The following is a 25,617-nucleotide window of genomic DNA, read 5'->3' on the forward strand; positions in this document are numbered from 1 at the left end:
AATTTATCAACGTTTTCCACAGATGTGCTACTTTGAAAGGGCTACTATTATAGTTGTATTATGTTAATCCAGGGAAGGTGTAGAGCATTTTACTTTTTAAAGAATAATGCAGTGTCATTTTTCAATCGAAATTAGAAGGTAATTAATTTACTTTTTCATAATGGCCGTGAATTTAAACCCCCACCAACTTTTCATGTACGCAAATGCAGTGAGGAATTCATTTCCTTACCTTATACGCAGCTCGTAACCAAGGCAACGCTCGTTTAAAACTCTTCTCTCATGACCTGGAGGGAAATCACCGTATTTTAATTATTTTTGCCACCACCTTCGTGCTCCGTGCATTGCATAATGCTTGTCCCTACTATCCATCGCGATCCTTTAGGACCACTTCAAGACATACTGACCGAGCCCTTCTGACGCTAACGGACTTCGGCAAACAGGGCCATTGTAAAGTGAAAATCAAACGGAAAGACGAAGATGAAAAAACGTAATTATAAACCATTCACCCACAACCGGCAACCGATGGGGGAAGCGGTAGGAAGCGATTCCTTCACGTGGCATAAAATATTAATTGTACAAAATTATAAATTTCTGACGATGTATTATTGACTGCTAAAGGGTTGGTGTGGGTGTTTTTTTTTATTCGGGTCTGCAAACCGGTAAATTCTGGTTATTTTTAATCAGCGTGAACCAACAGAACATGCAGTGTCCGAAAAAACTCTCTCATCGACTGGAAGCGATGCGTGTTTGAGACGTTTATTGGATTGAAGCCCAGAGTATATTTTATGAGTGGGCGAAAACTGAAGTATCTGCCGTGAAACTCGACCCCACACTGGACAGGGTACGGGCGATGGTACGGAGAATATTAATTTTGCATCCATATAATACTTTTTAATCAAACTTACTTCGCGAATCAACGCATAATGTATACACTCGGAAGCGGACAATTACTTGGAATCGTTCTGTGGTTTTAACCAATGTTTTCAATAAACGATAATTAAATTGCGTTTGTTTCTTTACTCACGGGTTCCGGATGATGAGTACGAGAGGTTTAACCTTCTGCGGACGCAACGAAAAAAGCCTAGGAAACCTTTCGCGCAAGCATGAACAATTCCGGAATGTACTGTTCACTTTTGTAGAGAATATTCTGTTTCGAAACGTAATAAAGAAGAGCTGTAGCTAAAGTTTTTGATAAAAATTATCGAAAAATTAAACATGATTGGTAGCAAAAGGTTTCTCATGTCAAAGCTCGTGTAAAAACTCAGGCCAACAATTTTATATACTGACATGTTGATTAAAATATAGTTTGGTATTGAAAAACATCATTTGTAAATTGTCTTATAGTGATATTACCGCCTTTTTCCTCAACCTAACTGGGAAATTTAATGTGAATGTTTGATGAGCATGATGAAAATGGGAATTTTAAACCATCGGTTGGCCAATGGCGTATGAGAAATTCAATTCTTGGTATTTAAACAACTCTTTCCTGTCAAAAATTTTCATTAAATTGACATGGTAGTTGCCTTTTTTTATACTAACAAAAAGCCTTCAATTACGCTTTAATCTCTGCGGGGTGAGTTTTATTTGTAGCAATCCTTTCCGTTCGGAAATCGGTTCAAATTACTCGGAATGCGTGGCACGTTAATGCCAATTAATGCTGTCCAATCAGCCGGAGGATAATTGGAAAAACAGAAGGATGTATGTATTCCATCTGCCCATCCGACACCCAACCGATCACCGATTATCAGCATCAACAACTGTTGCAAGCTCCTGTGTCCGTGCGATTCATCGTACGACGAATACTATGTCGTTGATGTTGGAAAAATCTCAACGCGTGTAAATATCAAATTAATTTAATTTTCAATATCTTTTTTAGATTTTCTCTCAAACAAATTTTAAAAGTTAGTGCATTGTTTAGGGTAAAATTTCAAAAGGTTCATCTGTTAATATCGTGCCTCATTCCAAGTAGTTCATGTTTCCGAGCATACATAAATGAAACGCTAACGAATTTGCTACGTAAAAGCTAACATTACCGTCGGTAAAATCAATCCAAATCAGTCTCAATTATCGCGCAGTTCGCGAGGGTAGATTATCGTGCTGAAAGCCCTGCATTCGAGGCTACCACTGTGCCACCGGACGCTTTTCATTCTACATAATACCCGCCAACAAAGTGCCACCTTGTTAATGAAGCATATGAAATTATCAAACGGAAAATGGTTCCGGCCAGCATCGGGGCCATCGTCTCCGCCCAACACTCTCTGCGTGCGTCGTCTACCGATTATCGAACGCAACACCGGATACAGACGGGGCTCTGTCTGCCTTTTCGCGTGTCCGTTTTCGTTGTGCCCGGAATTATTAATGTATTATAAATAGACTGACCTCTTGGCCGTTAGGGACGCAGCAGTACGGTGGGCTTACGGTAGGTTCGTCTGGACAATGAGGCAACGGTGTCCCCGCGGTGGAATGTTCTCGGTTTTGACGTACAGGTTGACCACCGCAAACCGCCGAGGGTGAGGTGTTAAATAAAAATTAATAACATTGTTGTTTCCCAGGAACAGCGGAACCGGAGTTAGATCGTCCGTCGCATTTGAATGCGGACTTTTCATCGGTATACCTCGATCCGGAACCGCGATACGGACGTACATCCACATCGACCGGTACTGACGATAAACTACGGTTAACGGACGGAAGGGCATAGAGCTTGTCGAAACCGTGGGTACGTTCGCGAAGATACCCGCGAACCGGAATCGATGACGATCAAATAATGACATAACGGTGTGTGAAATGCAGGTCAACGCATACACGGTCACATGGCCATTCATACGGCGGTGCTCTTTTGCAATGGCAAGGGGGATGGAGTTGAACCTCGTGTAGGTTTCTCCGGATGCAGTTGCAGTTGCTACCGTGGAACGAACTGTGGAAACTTCACTTCCGAATGGTAATCAAGCGATGAACGGTACCGGTGAGTGCCGGGGACGGAAGTGGCCGGGACAATAGGGAAGGGAATGCAAATAGATTAAAAAATTAAGTGCATTCAAGCCGGTTGAAGGACAGCAGGGAATTCTCAGGGGCAGTATTGAACTTTTTTGTGCCACAAATGGCTGGCACAGTTGTCATAGTGTGTGAATGCAATCATTCATGGGAATGCGGTTCAGCAAAATCATAGAAATGTTCGATACATGATCTTTTCCAACTATGTATTGCGTGATAGGAGTGAGAGTCCACAGTAGAATGTTTATCTGATGTATAATCGAAGGAGTCAACATTCTTTTAAAAATAGTTTTGTGAACTATTGGCATATGTCTAGAATTAGTTACTTGATAGCTGTAACCTGATGGTAGTTTTAATCTTACAAAATAAGGCGCATGCAAAATTAAATATCGGTTTTGATAAATAATAGGGAGGTATTTGCATGCAACGTTGCACTTTTCTGGTACATAGGTGAGCATCAGATAATATGGAGGCTGAAATTACCAGTGGAAAAATATCAGTTTCTAGCGTGTATATTCAACAACGAAGTATCCGCCATAAATTCTCGCTATCATAAATCCTAGCTTTTGAGTGGAAACATAGGGATAAAAACAAACGTGAGTTTATGGATACAACGTAAACTCTTAAGTATGGTTTTATAATTGTTGTTACAAACATCTCAAAATAAATTCAAATTTAAATACTCTAACGGACATTTCAAATCAAGTTTCTTGGATTTCCAGAAGAGGTTGCTTGGAACAACTGTGTTTATACCAAAGAGTTACAGTCCACTTGACATTGAAAGTGTATGCTCAATCCAAACTGGATTGAAGTAATTTTTTCAAGCCCGACACTAGTGATGGGAGGGAAACTCCAAGAATGAATCAAGACTAGGAGCTGCCAAAAGAACGGTTCTCATCATTTGCTCTGGTTTCGAAAAAAGTAATTTGTTGATTTAGCATTTAGCATTTCATTTCAATGTGCTTGCCTGAATGCTTTTGAAATAGATCAAAAGGATGTAGGGTGTGAGTTCTGTGCTTGCCAATCGAAAGAGCTACACTGTCCCGCACAGTATTTTTTAAAACTGTTATCACATGAAGTGGTTTTGCTTAAAATAACCCTTCATTCTAAGGATTTTTGTTAAACAACATAAAGGTTTTAGCAAATAAACTATTTTAACCATTATTTCAAAGTGCAGACAAGCGGCTGTGAAGCTCTGTTAAAGTAACCTCTGTCAAAAAGTAAATATAGTAACCTTGGCAATGCTAGCTGTCATGTCTCGGACTACCAGTTTCCAGAAATCTTTGCAGCAGCAACATCAATGGTGGACAAATTCACCAATTTGCACTGCATTTGTCCGAGAATGTGTGTGCTGTGAAGGGCCCGTATTCCGCTTGTGTGTTTTCTAGTGTTTCTTTGTGCATCGGAGCGTATGTGGATTTAGCCCGTTTTTCCTCGTTGTTCGTATGTTGGTTCCCCAGCTTTGCTGACCGTGAAGGAAGGGAGTTGTCAGTGGTGTGAAAAAAAGCATAATAAAATAGTTTCACGTTCACATATCATCTCGGAGGATGGAAAAGAAAATAAGTGCAATCTGATGAAGCAATAGATTCGCTTCGTGTCCGTGTATAGTGTGTGCGTGTGTGTGTGTGTGTTTGTGCCTGGTGTGTCTTGCAAAAAGAAGGCAAATCCCAAGGCAAAGTGCATCTCAAAGAATGCGTGATGCATTAGATGTGAATCGTCGTTTTGTGTGCTATCAATTCTGCTAGAAGCTGGTCTTGTTGCTGGTAAGGTGTGTCTTGTTGTGCGTGTACGTGCGTGTGTGCAGTGCACTCGAGAGTAGTACGCGCTCGTTTGCTGTGCTAGTAGGCTACGCTACTACCAAACGGTGAACGAGGCTCGTAGTAGCCAGACTACCCTTGACATCCCGCGGATCTTCGGAGTGACATGAACTCCCGAATAAAGTAAGTAGCCTCTTCCTTACGACTTGCAATTCCCACTCGAGGCAACATCTTTTTCCATCCACCAGCTCCATCTTGACGTAGTAAATCGTATGTGTGCGTACGAAATGATTTTTAAAGTTCTCCGTCCTTGCTTGTGTAAGGTCCATTCATTCATCGAAATGGTTACAAGGATGGCAGGGTGTGTAATGAGCGAGCGTATAGCGCAAAAATCTAGGACGAGCAAGGATTCTCTACTCCCCAGCATCCAGCATGGAAAAAGTATGAGAGATGGCGAGCAAAACGAGGACCATGAGAGATAAACATCGTCTCTCCTTGCTCGTGGTCAATGTTATCCTACGTCTCACATCAGCTGCTGTTGTGGTCCCCCCAAAGGACCAACCCAGGAGAAGAGAGAACCACTTTTTTGCTAGGCAATTTCTTACGAGGCTCCTCCGGAAATCATCTTGAAAAACCCCCCTGTAGACCTTTTTACTCACTAAAAGAGCTTCCCGTCTTCGCTTTCCTTGCGTTTGTGGTGGTGTTTTTCCGATCCATCTGGAAGAAGTCTGCGCCTTGGGAACCACCTGGCTTAAGGAAAAACAAGGTGTGCCCCTCTGAGAGCCTGCCTCAACAAACAATCTTATGAAGTCGTTAAAAGACGTAAAAAACAAAATCGAAGGAAAAACGAAGAGCGATCCTAGACGAACTATCTTGATTACTTCCAATCGAAACCCGCCTAATCTCAACAATCTGTCAATTTGTTTTGGGACATTGAATCGTACCTTTGTGGTTTCGGCAGTTGTGGCTCGCGTGTTGGCCACTCATTAACGCGAACGGGCCGCTTGTTCTTACACCTTCTCGTTTCTTCGCTTTCCCAGGGAGGATGTCAGCCGACTGTTTGAGTTTTGGTGCGAGATTGCTCCCGGCAAGCCAGACGACCCCGCGCCGGGCTACATCGTGGAAAGCTTCCCAGAGTCGTTCAAGGATGCGAAGGTTATAGCTGACATTCCCGCGTTTGCGTTCCCGTGCGCCTTCGAGAGGTAAGTGCCCGGGCATCTGGGAAAGTGCGTGAGTTTTCATTCACCATGGGTTTTTTCTCTGGTAGCTCGTCACGCATTCTATTTCGTTAGCTTGAATAATCCCTAAAACACTTACGCCACGGTTCCAAAAATTATTGTATGATTAACAGGGTTTGTTTGGCATATACAAAAATCCTCCGTCATCGAATGTTTCGACCTTCGACTGGAAACTAACTTATACGCCCCATGGCATGGTGGGCAAGTAGAAGTTACTTATCACGAAAGCTTCCTCCTCCGTCACCGATGTGGCGTGTTTTATCGCTTCACTCTTTCGACTACGAATTTCTACGCCTGCCAATCACAGTAACGGCGGAACCGTTCTACTGGGATTCTTGTAGAAACTACACAGAGCGAAATAAAAATAGCACAACCAAAAAACAAAACATTTTATTGTAAAAAAAAATAACATATCAAATAACATATCGATAACAAAATAATTATCGAAGCTAAATGAATGAAGCAAATGTTATCGTAAAGTTCTATCAGTTTAGTAATTAAAAAAAAGTCGGCCCTTAAGGCGGCGTTACAGTACTTGATGGAAACTTAAGCCATAGCCGACAACATTATTTATGTTGGCATGCTTTTTAGTCGTTGTGATTTTTTAATTGTTAGAATAGATCCTACCTTTAAGAGTTGCCAATGTTCATACACTTGATGTTGCTTGCAAAAGAAGGTTGCTAGAAATTTATCAATTTGTTCAATGCAAACGTTTATTTATATATTTTTATATTTTTTTAAATTTATTTATATTTTAATATATCAATTGAGAGACTCATTGTTAAATTTTTTGTTAGCTTTTATTAAATGATTTTTTCATTAATTTAGTAGCAATTCGTACAGAATTGGAGCTTCAAGCGACTGCAGCTCTTGGCACGCTCTTCCAAAATCTGATTATAAAACGAACTGTAGTTTGCTGAACACTGATGGCTTGGCGACCTTTACCATTTTGCAGAAAGCAAACATTAATGTGACTTTTAATGAATATGTAGTCGAAAACATAAAAAAATAGACTGAACTGATTACGACGAGCTCTCCCATAGGAGCTTTCTCTAGAAGACGCTTTTTCTGTTGCTGAACGTCGCATTTGTGCATTCGATGACCAAGTTAACAACAATAACATACCAAAACCTCATATTAATGAGTGTTGACAATAGATCGAGCTGAATACGCTTCAAAAATAAATTTTAACCACGTCAATCACAACATGGGAACTGAGAAAAAACATGGTGGTTCTATTCTTATTTCGCCCAGTGTATATCAGTGTGAAGTGACCACCAAAAAATCTTCAACTTCTCGTCATGGGTAAGGCGAACAAGAAACAAGCTTACTAATGAGTGAATTTCAAGTATAGTCAAGCTTGCCCAAGCAGAAACTACGACTCGTTTTTCGTTGTGAGTCAAGGTCAACGGAAACTGTTCGAGATGAGGGGGAGATGGTTTTTCATCGACTAGCAGTGTTTGACCGATGGCTGGAAAAACCATGTTCTGTTTCAACAGCAATGAATGAAATGGTATATTTTTTCAAGCAATAGAATAATGGAAGCATTGGTCCACTTATAATTCATTCATATAACATAAATAGCTCTCGCTACTTTGGGTCTTTTAGTGATAAATTTTTACCGCGTCATAATTGATATTCCCCAACAACATACGATTGTTGCTCTCTTGCTTGGTAAAATTGATAATCATACATCATCAACATTCCGTCGAAAACACCCGCATTACGCGGCATCAACCAAACAAATCAAAATAATGATACTCGAATATCAATGCCACCGGACGGACACCTGACCAAACATTTCCTCCCATGGAAAGGGAATTCCCACTCCCTCCCCCTTAGCGTTCCCCCCCATTGATCTATCCCCTGTCCCAAAAGGTGGATGAAAGAAAAAAGGGAAAAGAAAAGTCGTACAAAACTATGCGAATCACGCGAAACCGCTAGCCTTGGAACCGTCCATCCGCGATCCGACTCGTTGCGCTTGGTTTGCGTGTCCGCGGGATGGCTTCGCGCACTTGCATATATCAGTCACCAACCGTCACCACCGTCCATTACTTCGGCCCGGGGGACAAGGGTGGTGCCGTAACCCTCAATTCCCATCAAAATCCTCAAACCGCCGGCGCATACATTGCGCGGTGTATGTAACGTGTACGTGTTTGCACTATTATTATCGGGAGTGTGTGTCTCGTTCCTTCCATCACTCGAAAGTGACACGCCCCCCACCCTTCCCCCTTGGAGGGTTATCCTCTTGATTTGACACGTATTATGCAAAGCAATGGCATGACAACGCCATCCCCATCCTCTTGGGCTACCGTAATGGAATTGTCATATAACTTGGTTCGTTGTTTGGTTGGCGTAGGTCACACTCGAAAGCCTAACGAGCAAGACACTTTCATCCACTCCGGAGTCTATTTCACTTCATCCAGCGTGTGTCCAACAAGGCGCCAGAGAGAGAGTTAGATGCACACACACACGGACACACGATTACGGCCCAGTTGTTGCACGCCACGCGTCCAAACTCGCCAAATTGGAATCGGAAGGACTCGGTCCTCGCTTTTCGCGTGCAACAGTTGGCCAGCTCATGGATACACGGGTCTTCCGCATTGTCGGCCCAACTGCACACCCTTCCCCTGCATGCTAGGGCAAAACTGGGTTTGGCTATCGAATTACATCCACCACGCAAACGATACCGAATTGGTTGCAGTAACAAGATTAGGAGTTAGCCATTCATCGTTCGTTGGTGGTCGTGTTGATTACGGGAAAATTGATATGGATCGGTGCTGGCTATGATGGCCCTGTCGGAAAGCTGAAAAAGGGACCATGGAATTCCAGAGGAATGGCTCCCGGTTGGTAATTTTGTTACGACTTTTTGGGGAGGGTGTCTTTCGGGGTGTGTTCCGTCCCCGGTTGCCACTAGGAATTATCGGTTTAATAATGGTAAAGAACAAGCAGGCCGGTTCCGGTCGATCGGTGTACAAACCATGCGGGAAGTTTGTATCACAACATGATACCCTCATAATCTGTTGACCCCGAGCACACGAGCTGATCGATTCTTGCGAATGCAATACGCTCTCCGAAGTGTGACGCAATGGCTAATCTGGGTTTTTTTTTCCATTTTCCCTCGTTGGACGGGGCACGAAAAGACAGAGAATGATGTATATCAGTGAACCTTGTCATTAAAGGCTGCGGTGGTACGGTGAAGTGGAGCGCCACTTCCGGTGGTTTGTGTGCGTACTTCCCTCTGAGCGTCTGGTCATTGGTCGACGTGTCCAAACCAGCATCAATTACGGTGCACTTCCGACAGCAACCGAGAAGACGCGCGCGCTGCTGCCTGAGCGTCATCGGTGATGTCGTCTTGAGCGACTGGAATTGGCTCCTCGTTGGTTCTTCTTTTGTTAGCCGAAGCGACTGATAACCGCTGTTTAAACTTGCCTGGAATTCCCGGTGGCGGGAACGGGAAAAAGTAGCCCAGATTCGACAAAATATCCAGCGGGAACGAGCTTATTCGTCCGATCTGTCAAAGTGAAGCTTTGTTTACGTTTTAGTTTGTTTACGTGATCTAAATTGGCGGCAGGTAAAAGTGGAATTGTGAGTCATTATCAAATATAAAGTTTATGAATGGTGTTGTTGAGTTCCTCCTCCAAAATTTTGCGTCGAAGACTACTCGCATTTTGGTTTCTCTCCAACAACATCGGCCGCATCCATATACGTTGCCCATACCGACGTTGTTGTAGCAAGCGAATGAAACTTTTCATGAAACGTTTCAGTTAAGCAAATGCGTCCGTTCCCGCCGGGTCGTAGTTTCGCGTTTTTTAAACATATCGGGAACGAAATCCGTTTTTTTCATATGGAGTTTCCCGTCGTCCAGCGGGATTCCCGCTGGACGGCGGGAATATTCGTGCGAATACCGCTGTGTCTAGCCGTCGCTATAGGTGCAATTGCGCCGTCCCCCAGGAAGTGCGCCGCGTGCGTCTAGAGGAATGTGCGTTCTTCCTTTCAATCACCGGAGCGCACTTATAACGGAGGAAAGCATTTATCCACAAGGCCTTGAGTCACCTTGCACCTCGCGGCACCTCGTCAGAACGTCACCAACCCGTCGAGATCTCTCTGGTCAGCTTCCGCGCAAGACACAAAGAACTACCGGCCACCACAGGGCGGTAAACGGAAATGAGGTTCAACAGTTCTCCCGACCACCGAAGCTCTAGCTCCCCCGTTATAGCCGCTTCACACGATATCGGGGAGGATGGATTTGTGCCGTCGGCCGTTCACCTTCACCCGACCGAGGCGAAGGTATGGTATCGTGCAGCGATAGTGAGAACGCGATGTCGTAAATCTGACGTGGTCTCGATACCGGGAACCAAGCGCGCTCCGTGGGCTGCGTCGGCCACGGCATGACTCATCGCCCCGCAGAGGCGCGTGTTTGCTATTCGTGGCCGAAATCAAGCTGTTGCTTCTGTCGGTGGCGATACAGTTGTTGTTAGTGGACGGTGTTGTCCAGTTAGTCACAGTGCTGGATGTTTACATAAACTATGAACGGAACGCCAATAATGGCGATAGTTTTTATCTATTTTATCCTCTAGCACAGAGGTCGGCAAAGTATGGCCCGTAAAATCGAAAAATGTTGGTGCTTCATACAAAAATTCCATCTCATTTTTTATTAATCCCGTCAAGTTTATTTTCTTGCCAAAAATGAAGATTAAAATTGTTCCTGTCATCCTGTCAAGTTTAAAGATAAATTTCAAATATTTTATCTTTTGGCACTTTTATATTGCTTTACTATTTGGAAAGCAGATACTTCATTTAAAAGGGTACTTCTTTGAAAACATTAAATCATCGTTTGATTCGGTTTCCTTTCAACACTAGAATTACCGCGATGTTATGTTCAATTGAAAAAAAAAAATCAATCTTGAATACATAAAATAAACATTCCATTGGATATGTGAAAGTCATGCATTAATATTTCGTAGAATTGTGTTACGTTAAAAAAGAAATGTAATTGAAAAAGTTCTGGACCAGTCATTTTAACTAGTTCTAATGTTAATCATCTGGCCCTTTTTAGAAAGTGTATGCCTACCCCTGCTCTAACATGCAATGTTTTATTTTTGGTGTGAAATATTGTTTATCTTATTATATTTTTGTTTGTTTATGGAAATGTTTTAATTGATTTTTAAACTTTCCTGCCTTTCACTACGATCATTGGATGTTTTTTGCAAACTTAAGTTTTTTTTTATTTTGGTTGGCAGCAAACATTTCCGCACATCGATTCCCCTTCCTTATGGTCACTGCTCGTGGTGCTTATACTTAATCAATTAATTACTCATCAGCTTGCCAGTCAACCCCCCAAGCCCCGTTGCTTCCACCGTTTCTGGACAGAAACGACACTCCACGTCGAACCGTCGAAAGGAGGGAGCCGCAACAGGAGGGTGTAGGTTTTCAATGGCGGACGTGTGGCCACGGGTCGCCGCAACAAGTGGTTCGTACATTTTACGTAACCAACTCGAAACAGCCTACCCCCGCGATCCGCTTTATACCTGACCCTCAGCTGACCGCGGCCGCTCCATTCCGATGGTGGGACCGATGAGTTGTGAAATGTGCTCGCAGCAGGCACAACCAGTTCCTGACCGTCCCATCCCGGCTGCTGCTTGTTGGGGTAGCAAATTGAGGGTTTTCCCTCCGCCCCGAACTATCGGCGCGTATCTTACTGACCTTTCCTCGTGGAATTGGTTTCGATCTACCGGAAATGACACCGGTTTGAACGAATAACTTTGACTGTTGGGAAGAGAAATGAAAGCTTGGATATTATCTTGTCATTAGTGGTCAAAACTCTTACAAAATCAAACATCAAGACACACTTCATTTCATATAAACCGTTTTTGTTAATTGAAATCGCTGGTGTTTTATGGATCAATTCAATTTTCTAGCGCTTTTTGACAAGGGTTCATTATCGCAATCAATCTATGAGTCATCCAGCCACGGTAGTTTCTGTTCTTCTACTAACAATACGTATGCGTCCATCAAATTCAAGGGCGTTTGTAAACCTCATCAACACGCTATCGTGCATAGTATTCTCGCGGGAGACATTATGGGCTGGGCTTCTTATCAACATTAGACGACGCCATGCGATTGAACGATACGCGAGCCCAGAACTCGTTGGTTCAACCGCAACAAAAAGCATCATAACGTGGTTGCAACAAACAATTGAAAATGATAATCGGACATTTTTAGTATGTGTGGAAAAGGAAAGTGTTTAGTGACACTTTTACGCACGACTCGGGAAGAACGAATGTGGATGTTTTAAAGCTAATAAAAACCACAAAATCTATATTTTTATGTTATTATTTTACAGTGTTGGCCAGATCAACAATTAATAATTGACGCTTAAAATAGTTTAATTTTTATTACGCTAAACCCTACCAATGTAGATACAATTTTTTATAATCTAATCGAATATTTTCCACCTAAACCTTTACTACGTATTTTAATTAATTTGGTGTATATTATCGTATATTCTTGATTCTGTAAGAAGAGTTCTTGTGTTGGAACAAATGGGTTTCCTTGCATTCAAAGATGTAATTATAGAATGTTAAAAATCTTATTTATGTATACCTTTGTAATGAAATAACCATCATATCTATTCAAGTTAAATTTTTTCATATTTCATATTTCATATTTTTCATTGTTTCATAGATCCTTAGATTTTGGTTTTTCAAACGTTTGGTCAATTCTTTCACATTCACTTTTATATATTACTTCTAGTGCGCTCTAGTTTTGATATTTCACTTGATATTTTCATTTAAAAACCCACGGGAATAGATTATTCCCAACTAATGGGGCCCAAGAAATTGGCACAAAAAATCTAATTTAGGTGTATAATACCACTGCTCTTTTCTAAACAAAATATGAGGATAAAAAAGGTAGCTAGTTGATGTGGAAAACATCATCCGTTGGATTTATATAAATTCAATATTTTATTTATAATCGCTTTCTAATTAAACTGTTGTTTCCTGATTTTCTTTTCAAAGCCGAACCATTCAGGTACACTCGTTCGTCCTGACAAACATCGACTCAAAATGGCGATTCGGCTTCTGTCGGCACGACCCGAAATCACCCACAGCAATGGTGATCATCACGTACCTGCCCTGGCACGATACGTTCATGCGCTTCCTCAACGTGCTGGCCGAAATCAAGAAGAACCGCTCGAACGAGTTCCAATCGTTCCTTGCCGAGTCGTACAACAAGGGCGTACCGGAGCCGGGTGCCTGTCTGAAGCTGCACTACGATCGGGCCTCGCAAACGTTCCTGTTCCAACGGCCACAGCAGTTCCAGCTGCCCAGTATTCCGGAGAACGTAAGTGACCGCATCCAACGCCGGGAGTGAGTGGCGCCTGTAGTAATGCACTTCTTTCTGGCCTCTTTCCTTTCAGCACAATCTCAACCAGTACTACAACTTTGTGGAGCCGAAGTTCATGATAGGAATATTCGCCGCGATGCTGGCAGAGCGGCGCATCATCTTCGTGTCCCGGCGGCTAGAAATACTGTCCTCGTGCGTCCAGGCGGCCAACGCTTTCCTATACCCGATGGTCTGGCAGCACATCTTCATACCGGTGCTGCCGATGCAGATGAAGGACATCCTGGCGGCGCCGATGCCGTTCCTGATCGGCGTGCCGGAGGCGGTCTACGAGACGCTGCGCCGGGAGGAGATCGGCGAGGTCGTCATCCTGAACTGTGATAAGCGAACGCTCGAAACGCCGTTCGACGACGTGAAGAGTATGCCCCAGGAGCTGGTCGGATCGCTCAAGAAGCAGCTGTCCAACCAGGCCGACCATCGGGGCGACCGGGTTTCAAAGATATTTCTAGGTACGATCGGATCTTTTTGGTGAATCTCGTACCACAACTCATCGTTTCGCTTACTTTTAGGTATTCTAGTGCAATTAATTGGCGGTTACCGCGATGCGGTAAAGTTTAACGATAAAATAACCTTCGACCCCGAAACGTTCATCGAGTCCCGGCCGTCGCATTTGCGGCCCTTCCTGGAAAAAATACTGGACCTTCAAATCTTTCAGCAGGTCCGTAAAAATCCCCTTTCGCCGCTTCACGCCGCAATAGGTTCCTTCTCAAGTAACGCACTCCTTATTTCTTGCAGTTTATTGAAGAACGCCTGGACATGCTGAACACCGGGCAGGGCTTTTCGGACGAGTTCGAGGTGGAATACTTCCGGTACGCGGAAAAGTCGGGCCGAAAGACGAAACAGTACAAGGATCTGTTGAAGAACTTCAAGGATAAGGTAGTGTCGTTAGTAGCGTAGGGATTCATTCCAAACACTCCACTTTCCTTCCTTTCTTGAATGAGCTGTGTTCCTACCCCTATCCCTTCACCCTTGTCTTTTGAATGCACATTCCATTGCTCGGTTCTTTCACGTTTCTTTGTCATCTGTTTTGTTTTGTTTTTACCTTTCCTCACCTACAACGGGTGGTTTCTCGTTGGATGAGATTTAGAGTATTGCACACTTTTCTTGCATCACTGTAAATGCGTTCGGTTCATTAAGATTGAGTAGAATGAACAACAGAAAGGCTGACCCCGGAAACATCTAACGTTGTCGATTGTGATTTCGATTTCGTCCCCGTTCTTTCAACCCAGTGGGTTATCGCATCGCAAAGTTTATAGTAAACATTACACTTTATAATAGAATCGGACATTCCTCATTCATGGACATTGACAAGTAAATTACGATAATTTTATCAAAAAATTCTCTCAATTCCCTCCAAAGCAACTTAAACAATAACATAGGCCATTAAATTATAGGTTCTTTTGCTTATTAAGTTGACTTCGTCGTAGATGATATTTAATTTATTTTGGCTCCGAATAAAGAACACTGTGAGTTAGATTCGAAAATATGCTTGGTTTTCATTTGGTGCATTTTCTTTGGATTGGTTTTAAATATGCTATTACTAAAATGTTTTAACATAAACTTCGCGACACTTTCCACTCATCAAACGATCGTTACCTTTTCCATCCATCAATATCGTTCACTCGTACGTACCATTGTTCATTATTTCTCTATCTAAATTTCTTTTCTTCTCTTTCTCTTCATCTTCCCTTTCAAACACTTTTCGATACATACCATCATCATCGTGCTTCCGTCGTGGGTCATCTTTCAACTGCATCTCATGCATCATCATACTCCGAAACCATCCGCCCGGCCCGGGGGAACCCTCATCACGATGGCCACGACCCGTGCATGTTGCTCATTTGTTTGTCCGGCGTGCCTCCTCCTCCTGGCAAAAAATGTGATTCAATCTGGTTTCGGGTGATGTGTGAACGCCACGGAACGCGCTTCGGTGTGCCTCGTCGCGGTAATGGTTGGTGATTACGTGTGGTGTGACTGTGTGTCCCTTTCTGCTTCTTTCCGGTTTCCGGTAAAAATTCGGCGCACGTGGCGTTTCCGCTGCTGCTGTCTCCCGTTGCCTGCCCAATGCTGTGGTACTGTTGTTTGTTGCGTTTGTTCCCGTTTTATTACCCACACGCTGTTGTTGCGGATTGATTGCTGCTGCTTCATTAGACTAATCCGGCTGTTCGATCGGCGGTCAAATCGGTGAGTGGGATTTGCTAGAGAAAAGATTCAGTGATCGGTTCTAGCATGTAATTAATGCTTGTTTACCTGATTTTTAATCGTAAATAATAAGATTAACAGATTAGCGTTTACCCAACAAAGGCTTTCACACTAATATGGTTTCTTTTTTTTAAGGTGAAAGAAGGCGGCAAAGGTGTCAAGACGGCGTACAAAGGTTTACGGTCCAAGTTCCGCGAAACGACCCCACCGAAGACGAAGCTGGACAGTAGCAGTAGCTTACACCTGCACCATCAGTACGACGTTAGCGGAGGGCATCACCAGTCGGCCCCGAACTCACCGGTATTCAACAAGCGTCCACAGACGATCGCCCTCCCGGACGACGTGTACCACACACACCACCATCATCCGCATCAGATGCTAACGCCGTCGTCGACATCGCTGCACAACTCACCACATATCCTGCTGGGCGGGAGCCATCACCATCAGCATCACGCGTCCCTGCCGCAAACGAACGGCGGAGGAGGGGGCAGTGCCGGCAACAGTAGTAGTGCCGGCTATCACACTGCATCGGCCGCGATGACGCACAGTGCAAGCAGTGCTGCTGGCAGCACCAGCCACATGATGATGATGAACAATAACCTCAACTATGGCCACGGAAACGCTCACGGTGGCAGCAATAACAATAACTACAACAGTGCGGCCACGATGGCCAGCAGTAGCGCGAGCGACATCCGGAGTCCCACGCTTAGCCCGACCAGCTCGAACTCCTCGTCGGAGATGAACCTGTGGCAGGAGATGCAGCACCACCTGACGCTGTTCAAGTCACCGGCCGTGAACCGGAATGTAAGTACGATGCATGCTCCATTTCCAGTGTTATTTATTGGTTTTGCGTATCTCTGGTGCGCTGCATGACTGCGCCGTGCTTTGAATGGGCGTGCTTTTATGCCTCCCGCAAGCGAAAACGGCGGTGAAATGGTGACCTGGAAAGTCGCTTTGATGAAAGCGAGCGCACTTTCTCGTAATCTTTGCGCGCGTTTGGAAAAAAAGAATTATAAAGCACACAAGCAGCCAGTAGTTGGCCATGGTATGTTTTCCAGTTTTTGATTTAGTTAGTTTTGTGACTTGCCACCTTTTATCTGCAGTATGATTTTTTATCGGTTACATTTTGTGTTGCACATTTTGAAATGACAAGACTTGAGCCGCATCCAACAATAACCAACCAGCGAAGTGTGGAGTTTTTGCGAACGGCGAGCGTTGTGGCATGTACTGATGATTAACACAGTTATAACGCCAACGATCAGTGTGATATTGCCTTTGCCGTGTGGTAGAGTTTGGGTAGAGATTGTATTTTGGGACGGAAACTTTATTTGCGGAGGGGTCATTCAACTTTATCTTGAAAGCAGGTGGGGTGTTGTCTCTAAGTTAGGTACCGGGTTTTGAAATAGCTCATCAGTTTCTGTCTCTAAAGTATCTGGTTTTGTCTCGTAGTCATCTTCTTTTGTCTGTCGCCAAAAACGGGAAAATAAAATAACTGTGGGTTTTGTATTTAAACTAACTTGTGCCTATTATCATGAATTTTTACTGATTCAAAGAGCGGTGAATTTGGCGATATCGACGTATTTTCTATATATTTTCGTATAACTGCGAAACGTCACTTGTTTACAATCGTTACCGTATATTTTTTCAAATTTTGATCAGAGTTTTGACCAAACTTATACTGTAATTAATAATTTTGCATAATTTCCTTTTTCTCGGCAGCTCTATTGAATGGATCTTAGTACAAACAACAAGCTTGATATTTAAATTTATTCAAAAAACTTTTCCTCAAAATTCATAAATTCAAAATTGAAATCAGGAGACAAACCTAGATGAACACGGAACGAATGTTGATAAGTTAAAGACAAAGTCAGGCGCGTTAGAGACAATAGTTGATGCACTATTCCAATCATGGGTGGGTTAGAGGCAAAGACAAGTGGCAACGATTGTAAGCCTTTCCATTTGCTTATTGATGAAACAGATGCGATAAATTAGATTTTTCCTTACTGTGTATCTCAAACTGTCCTGTGCTGAGATTTTGTTCATTTGATTGATTAACGTGTGTTAAACTGACTTTCATTTGTATATTAACTCATCGACATCGTGTGGCCTGGGGACGCTCCATCATAGCTCCATCATGGTCGGGTGTACTCTAATTGGTGCTATTTAAAATTGCTCATAGTTTTACAGAACATCGTACTGTCTTTTGTTATCCTTTCTTACGGGTACTTTCTTCCCTCTCAAAACTGTGTGTTTGGCGCTACTGTTACTTTCTTTCATTTTTTCCCCCGGTTGGTTGGATCGTGTTAACAAGAATCAATTCCATCGTTCATTCCATCATACTGAAAAGTGCCTCGAACGAATCCTTGGGAGAGCCCAATGCATTACCATGTTTCTTCTCCTCTAGCCTAACTGTGCAAAATCCTGCACGTCTGTTTCATGCATTCTTTCTTTTCTCGACACATTTCTCACTCTCACCTGTGGCCGTGCGTTCCACTCCGCGTGTATGTGTATCTGTAACGTGTATGTCGCCCTGTGGTCCTGTGGTCAGCTTAAACCATCGAACAGTGTCGACGGTGGTGGCAGCAACTCGGGCGGCAGCAGACCATCGTCCCGTGCGGGAGCACCGGTCAGTCCGCCCGGCTCGAACGGTGGTACCGCGTTGCCGCGGATACAGGAATCGGTGGGCCCACCAGCGCCATCGTCTGCCTCCCATCCCCTGCTCAGCCTGGAGCTGGATCGGGGTGGTGGCAGCAGCTCGTCGTCGAGAGCTGCCACGGCCGGAGTGCGTGCGTACGGCAGTTGCAACAATAACGGAGAGCTAAACGGGCTCTCCGGCGATGGCGATCAGGCGAACTTCGATCTCTCCCCGGATGCACCCTGCCCGCCGATACCGCCACGACGCTTCCAGTCCGCGGCCGACGCACTGGCTGCGATCCAAATCTCACCACCGCCAATGTCCCCTCCATCGTCTTCCTCGTCGAGTTCGTCCCCGTATCGTACCTACAACAACTTTGTACCTCTCCAACCGAAGCCAAAGTCCGCCACCTTCGCCTCGCCCTCGAGCATAGACCAGTCTCCACCGCTTCCTTCTCCCCCGCCACCGCCTCCGCTTAAAGCTACTAGTGCGCTCGGAACGGCTGGCCGACGTAAGGAGGAGGATGTGTTGCTTCCTCTTAATGACGAGGACGACGATCAGCTGCTTACGCTCACAACGACCACGACGACGACGACGGCGCCGGCGGTGGCAGCATCGGCGGCCAAAGCATCAACGAATGGTGGTGCACACGTGGTAACCACCACCACCACCACCAGCGTGTCCATGACGTTTGATCATGGGACAAAACAAAGCAACCACCACCACCACAACCAGCAACCGCATATAATGCCTCCGTCGGTCGGGCCGGCGGCCTCCGCCGCTACCACGTCGGCACCGGCGCCGCCACAGCCACAGCATGCTTATACCTTGCCACATCCACCGAAGGCGCAAGCGCCCCAGCCACCGCAGCGGCCACCGCTTGCCCCGAAGCCCACCTTCCGCAAAGAGGTAATGAAACTTGCCCTGTACCACACGATCCACTGCTTTCTTCTACTCTATTGTGCGCTTCACCTTTTCGCGATGTCGTAAATCGTCGTTTTTTTTACACTCCTTGTGGATTGTACTGTTCCGATTTTCCAATAGTCTTTTTGCGTTTTGTTAATTTCGCCTCAAATCTGATATTGCTTCGGCCTGTGAAAATGTGCCCCCATCTGTCCTTTTAGTGGGTGGGCGCTTTTCCGCCCGCGAGTTTTGATTAATATCGAAAATATCATTTAAATCGTCACATTCGGCTGCCTTTAGTTCGGGTTTGTGTATGAAATTATTTTCAACTGTCCCATAAATACCTTCGCCTTTCCTAGTATCGGGGATAAGTTTCCTTAACGCTTATTATACCGGTGCGTCAATTTGATGGTATTTCGGTCTTTATTTTGTAATATCTCTCTAACGGTTTGATATATTAAAGAGCAGAAAAAAAGTTTTCTTAATCTTGACAATTTGTATATTATGCATATTTTAAAAACATGGTGAAATCCCTTATTTCTTAGAGCTAGGTAGGATATACCTATTAATATGCGTGTGTGTCCATTTGGCCTATTTGAATCGTTGTTATCTATTTTCAAACGGAATTTAAGAGGTGTTTGTAGTTTTTCATGTGAAGAAGTTACGACAACCGCCTTTTGATACTTGTAAAATTTCTCCATTATCCTTTCATCTCTCTGCTGAAAGTATTGTCATTAGAAAAACGTTATAAACGGTTTTAGTTCCACCACGTGCGCCAAATTGACGCACACGGTATGATTAGTGTATGCACTTTTGTCGGTACAATTAGCGTCTGTTTAAAATAGGATCAAAATAACCCACAGATATTAATACATTTAAAATTATTCTCCCCCAACCTTCCAATGCTCTTTTATTTCTATGTTACACTCCAACCTGCAACCTTTAACACTATTAACACAAACCCTCGAAAATACGCCCCGTTCGACCGGTTCTGCTCTCCCGCATTTCGTCGGCGTGCGCGCTTTGTCCTCTCGATGACGCTGCCAAAACCCGTCGTTCTTCTGTGCCTCAACTAGCCGCGGGTTGTTAAGATCGAACGTAAGCTTAGCATGCAATCGGTGTCCAATCAGGACGTATGAAAGGAGCACCGACCAGCTGCTGACCAGTCCCGGCTTTTCCGAGATTTTCGTTTCCGTGGGCTCGATTCTCTCATAGCGTTCGGCCGTTTACGCGAAAAGCTCCTTTTTTCCAAGGATGGCGAGCAAAGATGATGATCCGTTGCAAATGGTGGAATGCGAGAAAGCCGAGAAAACAGTGTACGACTGCCATGCCCTCAAACACAACAAGAAACAGACACATACACACACACACTAGTCCCCGCGATATTTCCTGTTCCTACATCCCCTCGCTACCAACCCGTTCCGGTGTTGTGAAAGGCGCAACCAACGGGCGAAACCGGCAGCTGGCAACGGGGGAGTGCCTTCAGGCCTTCGAGAATGTCGCGCAACTGCAGACGTGTTGAGTAAGAGCCAAAGTTTGCAACAATCTTCTTTTGGTGTCCGTTCATTGAGTGTTTTCTTGTTTGTTCACTCGTGGGCTTCATATACATCTATTTTGGTGCCTGTGTGTAAATGGGGGCGCACCGTTTTGTGTATAATTTTCCCATTCAAAGCTATGTGCATCACCTCATCATCACACAAGATGCTACTGCCATCCATCGATCATGTCCACCTTTTTTCATCATCATCATCATCGTTGCCATCGGTAGCAAATGAATGGCAAATGTAGTCCCGAAACTCATACGAATCGTTCATTTCTTTCGCCAAATTTAATTTGTGGCAATCTTCACTTCCATTCGCACAAACGATAAGTTTTCGCTTCTGAGTGTTCTCCGTCCGGTTGCTTGCGCTTATTTCATACAGGTCGCATCACGCATCATCAAACCCACTCTCGTGCTCGCTGTCTTCATGCCGTTGTAGCAAATATCTCGTGTAGTGTAAAATTTCGTTGCTTGAATGCCTTTTTGCTTTCGTTTAATTTTTCCTTCCTTCTGGCGTTAACGTTGTTCATTATTTAAAATATATTCTCTTAAACACTTCTGTATTTATTCCTCCCTTAATATGCTTTACTTACTTTGTTATTGTCCCTTCTTGTGGATTATGTTTTACTTTTATACAATGTACTTCTTGGGTGTTATTTTATTAATGCATAACTCACAAACAACGTTTTCTTTTTTTCGCATGCAGCTAAGTTTTTTTTATACTGGTTTCCGATTGGCACGATTTGGCTATCATATACCTTAAGCTACTAGTAATTTGGCTATTGTCCTGACGTATTTGGTCCGATGAGTGCTGAAGTTTTGACTTTCCGCTTACAAGTAATACCTATTTCAATTGTCTCTCTCTCTCTCTCGTGGGGAATGTCGCTTGCTCGTTAGGCTTCGTTGAAGTCCGTATTTATCGGGTGACAGAAGCAATTTTGGTCTCGTGTTGGAGTGATGTGTTTCGATTTAGTTTGGATCTCCCTTTTGATCGCCACCGGTTAAAATATGCTCCAATGCCACCATCTTCTCACGCCGCCTCCCCCCTCCTAACCGATGTATTCCGCAGTCCGCAAACGGTGATACACCCGACCACGGCAGCACACCACCTCCCACGGCGACCGATGATTCCCTAGACCTAATCACGCTGGACACGACCAACAACTCCAGCTTCGAGCTGGAGGACTTCGATCCGCTCAATGAACGGGCCAAACCGATCGGCGGCCCGAAAGGCGGTGGTGCCGGCGTGACAGTGCATGACACTTCCAGCTCCGCACTAACCACCTCCAGCTATTCTTCGTCTGGCTTGGCCGCCACTGCATCACGCGGGGTCACGGTACCCACCGTTTCGTTTCCCACAAACAGCCTCGGTGTTAATAATCCAGTTTATCCCTACTTCACGCCCCTTTACCAACAAAACGTCTCCCCGCACCGTCATCATTCTGCTTCGCACCAACATCACCATCCGTCGGCACGGCAAGGGACGGGAATCGGCACCGCCGCTGGTGCTGGTACTGGTGCCGGTCCGCGCGCTAGCAACACGTCGGACGACTTCGAGCTGCTGCGAAACTATGGTCTAGATAAGTTCTCCCTGTTGGACGGTGGAAGCACTGCGAGGGCGAATGCACTGCACATGAACGGTGGTAGCACGGGCAGCAAGGGCATTCAGCATCACCATACGGGATCGTTCAATCTTCCCAACCATCAACAGGGTTCCGCGGGACTCAATGGAACGGGGGGAAGCTGTAGCAGCAGCCGGCTCGCCATGTCAACAAGCGCAGTCGCCGGCAGTAGTATTGGGACGGAGCTCCTGGAAAATGCTGCCATCGGTCGGCCCTCGTCTGGGTCGAGACCGTCCTTCAGCAACTGGACCACGTTCGATTGATTAATGATTCACTTTAGGGTCACAGCAATCGTATACGGAAGAGTTGGTATCAGTCGATCGATAACGGAACATTATTAGCTGGCGTACGGAGTAGAATAGAATTAGCGAAAATACACTATGTATCGGAAAAGTCCAAATCAAATCAAACCAATCATCAGCAGTAAAGAAAATAAGAGCGATAAAGTTGAGTCAATGCTTAGGCCATATTATCTTTAGGTCGGTTATCATACAGCATAGTGGAGCCAATTTCCCCCCCTTTGTGTACTACGTAATTTAACGTTTCAGACAGTTTTCCTTGTGTGTTTTCGGTTTGCCAGTTGCTCGAGACGCTATAATTTACAGAGTTCCAATATCAGCAAAAGCGTATCTAAATTAAAAAAAAAATGTTTGGAATAAAGTAGTCTAAAGCGCGATCGTATAACGATTAGAAAAGCAGTGAACAACGTATATTAACGCAAATGCATACTCATACTTGATAGAGCGTGAAGCGAGGCAGTACAGTTATTCGGTGAAAGTAATGCATCAATGGCAATACGCGCGTTATGTGCAAGCGCCAACCAAATAAACAAATCCAATATAAACATGAGTCACAAAAAGCACAAAGAATATTACGCATAATTCGTTCTAGCTAATAACGTGCGTAGTGTGTATAAAAGAATATGTGGGAACGCCAACAAATGAACCAATAACGCTCAAGGATGTACAGTTAATCGATGGTTAAAGATGGCTAACGCATACATCGGTATGGAACCCCGAGAAAACCCCGTATGTATCGTCTTCACGTTAACAGTTAAGCATACGAGGTATTGCGATAATTTTGCTTTTAATTTATCTAAGTTTTTCCATAACAAAAAAGTGTGGAACTACAGCGTACACCAATAAAAACTAGCACAGAGAACTAGATAATCACACTGAATGGTGAAGATACCATTTTGTAGTTGCGTGCAAATCCTCCTACCGAGGATCCGACCGCATTTGCAAGCCACTTTTGTCTCCCGGACCCAACCCCCGATGGGCGTTGATGGCAAATGAACTTTCTACTTCCCCGAGCGTGTAGCGGTTTAAAACGATTATAAATAACCAATTGGAACCAGCAGACGATCAATCGTACTATGATAGATAAACCAAATATTGAACATATATCTAATGGACGGCCGGTTCGCAAACGACCAACCGTATGCCGTAATCAAATTAAGAAAACTGCGCTAAAGTGATAACACGTAAGATTAATAGTCAAAGTGTATGGAGGAAAAGTTAGTGTTTTTTTGTTTGTTTTACAAAATAATTTGCCAATCGAAAGCATGGAAATGCGGAAAACACGGTACGCTGCTCAAACTATGGTATTCTTAAGCGTATGTAATTATTTATGAACCACTGGACACACCGAGTTTGCTCTCTTGACTTTTACTCACATCACGATTCCAAGCCGATTATCGTTGGGTGGTAGATAGTCGCTTGTCGCTTTCTACGCCATATTCGGCTTCGGGATTTTACTTCTCGCGCAAACGAGGTTTTAAAGTTTTTAAATGCTGATAATATGTTACGTTTTATAATCAACTCGGCTAGAGTAAAGAATGACCAATGGGGCGAGGCGAGCAGTGCACATAATAATGGCTCGTGTTTTTTGGTATGCATCTCACTGCATGATGCTGGACGAAACGGGGAATCGGAGGAATGGATATAAATTTTAGCTAAGAAAGGAACGATTGTAATAAAAAAAATTATCAACCTTGCATAATACAACCAAAACCAATCTCGTATCAGGAATGAATGCTCTCCGATGAGAACGGAAATAATAAGCATCAGTTAAATGTGACACATGATATAATCTTGACCCGATGTAAGCCAGAACAAAGCGTAATGTTGTTTTAAGAAACGTTGATATCAATTAATTAAGCGCATAAAATTATCCAAATCAACAAACATATGGAGCAATGCAATTTGAACTCATCACATAAACAACCGGCTTACGGAAAAGGGTAAAACTTTAAAGCAAATCATAAATATCGAGTTGGAGAGTCATAAATTACACCCCGTTGTGCGAAGTTGGCAAGTAGGATGCGTTTATGGAACGGTAAAAAATTATCACTACACTATAACAGACCTTATTGATTTGCATTACCGCTATTTACCCAATTTTACCTTTACATTCTTAAAAAAACATTTGCGAAACCAACCACAACTAATTTTACAAATGGCATTTTGCTCAACACCTCCACAGTTGAGAGGGAGAGGGAGTACGAAAAAGATTATTGAAATGATAGATACGAGGATTCATTTTAAGTCACGAGGCGAGCACAACAGAAGTAACAACAAAAATACAATGTTAAAGCAGTTGGAAAATCGTTTCAGTAGATGCTGTTTCAGAAAGGGGCAGGGCAGGAATTGCATGGGAGCTCAGTGCGACAAAGGTGTTCAATACTTGTTCATGGGATGGCCTAGATGGTAGACAGATACTATATATGAAAAACCTGATGTTGAATGAAGAATAAAAAGACAAAGCATATTAGAAACCAATCATAGTGTTTGGCATCGCGTGGTGCACAATCCGATAGTAAAACTATAATTTTATTTGGAGTATCACTACTTGAAACTGTGACTATTCTAGAATAATCTTCACATGAGTGAAGGTGATTGTATATTTTAAGTACACTGAAATCATCCGTTAGGCCAGAAAATCCGTTCGTTTTCAGGTGTCTTCATTACTATTCGATCTACCGCATGTAGTGATTGATTACAATAAGGTCCTTTATATATAAATAGAACTCTTCTACAGAACAATTTGGCAATGAGGAGTTTCTTTTGGTCGTTTGGCAGATTACAGGGATTTTCAGATGATATCATAACAGCAGCAGCATTATTTCTAACTGCAGCACATGATATCCCAATTGCATTGTTGGTTTTATAACGTGATCATGTTTATTATAACTTTGTCAGTTGAAATCGGAATCGTAGCAGTTGATATTATAGCGCAGTACGCAACTAGCATAGGTTCGGTTTCAACCAGATTCAACCTGATCCGGTTGAAATCCGAGATGAACACTTTTCCGAGCAACACT

General features: G+C 43.8%; 1 protein-coding gene across 1 annotated transcript; it reads left to right on the forward strand.

Moving 5' to 3' along the window:
- The first annotated feature begins 4,410 nt into the window (after positions 1–4,410).
- LOC131282715 (mucin-19) lies at positions 4,411–22,641 on the forward strand. Its single transcript, XM_058312247.1, has 10 exons — positions 4,411–4,931; positions 5,789–5,950; positions 13,009–13,333; positions 13,410–13,842; positions 13,903–14,051; positions 14,129–14,269; positions 15,545–15,577; positions 15,731–16,399; positions 18,144–19,139; positions 21,743–22,641. Exons 1-10 carry the CDS (start codon positions 4,915–4,917, stop codon positions 22,556–22,558), a joined length of 3,741 nt encoding a protein of 1,246 aa, XP_058168230.1. The 5' UTR covers positions 4,411–4,914; the 3' UTR covers positions 22,559–22,641.
- Positions 22,642–25,617: the final 2,976 nt, after the last annotated feature.

Source organism: Anopheles ziemanni, chromosome 2, assembly GCF_943734765.1.
Source record: "Anopheles ziemanni chromosome 2, idAnoZiCoDA_A2_x.2, whole genome shotgun sequence".
NCBI classification, from domain to species: domain Eukaryota; kingdom Metazoa; phylum Arthropoda; class Insecta; order Diptera; family Culicidae; genus Anopheles; species Anopheles ziemanni.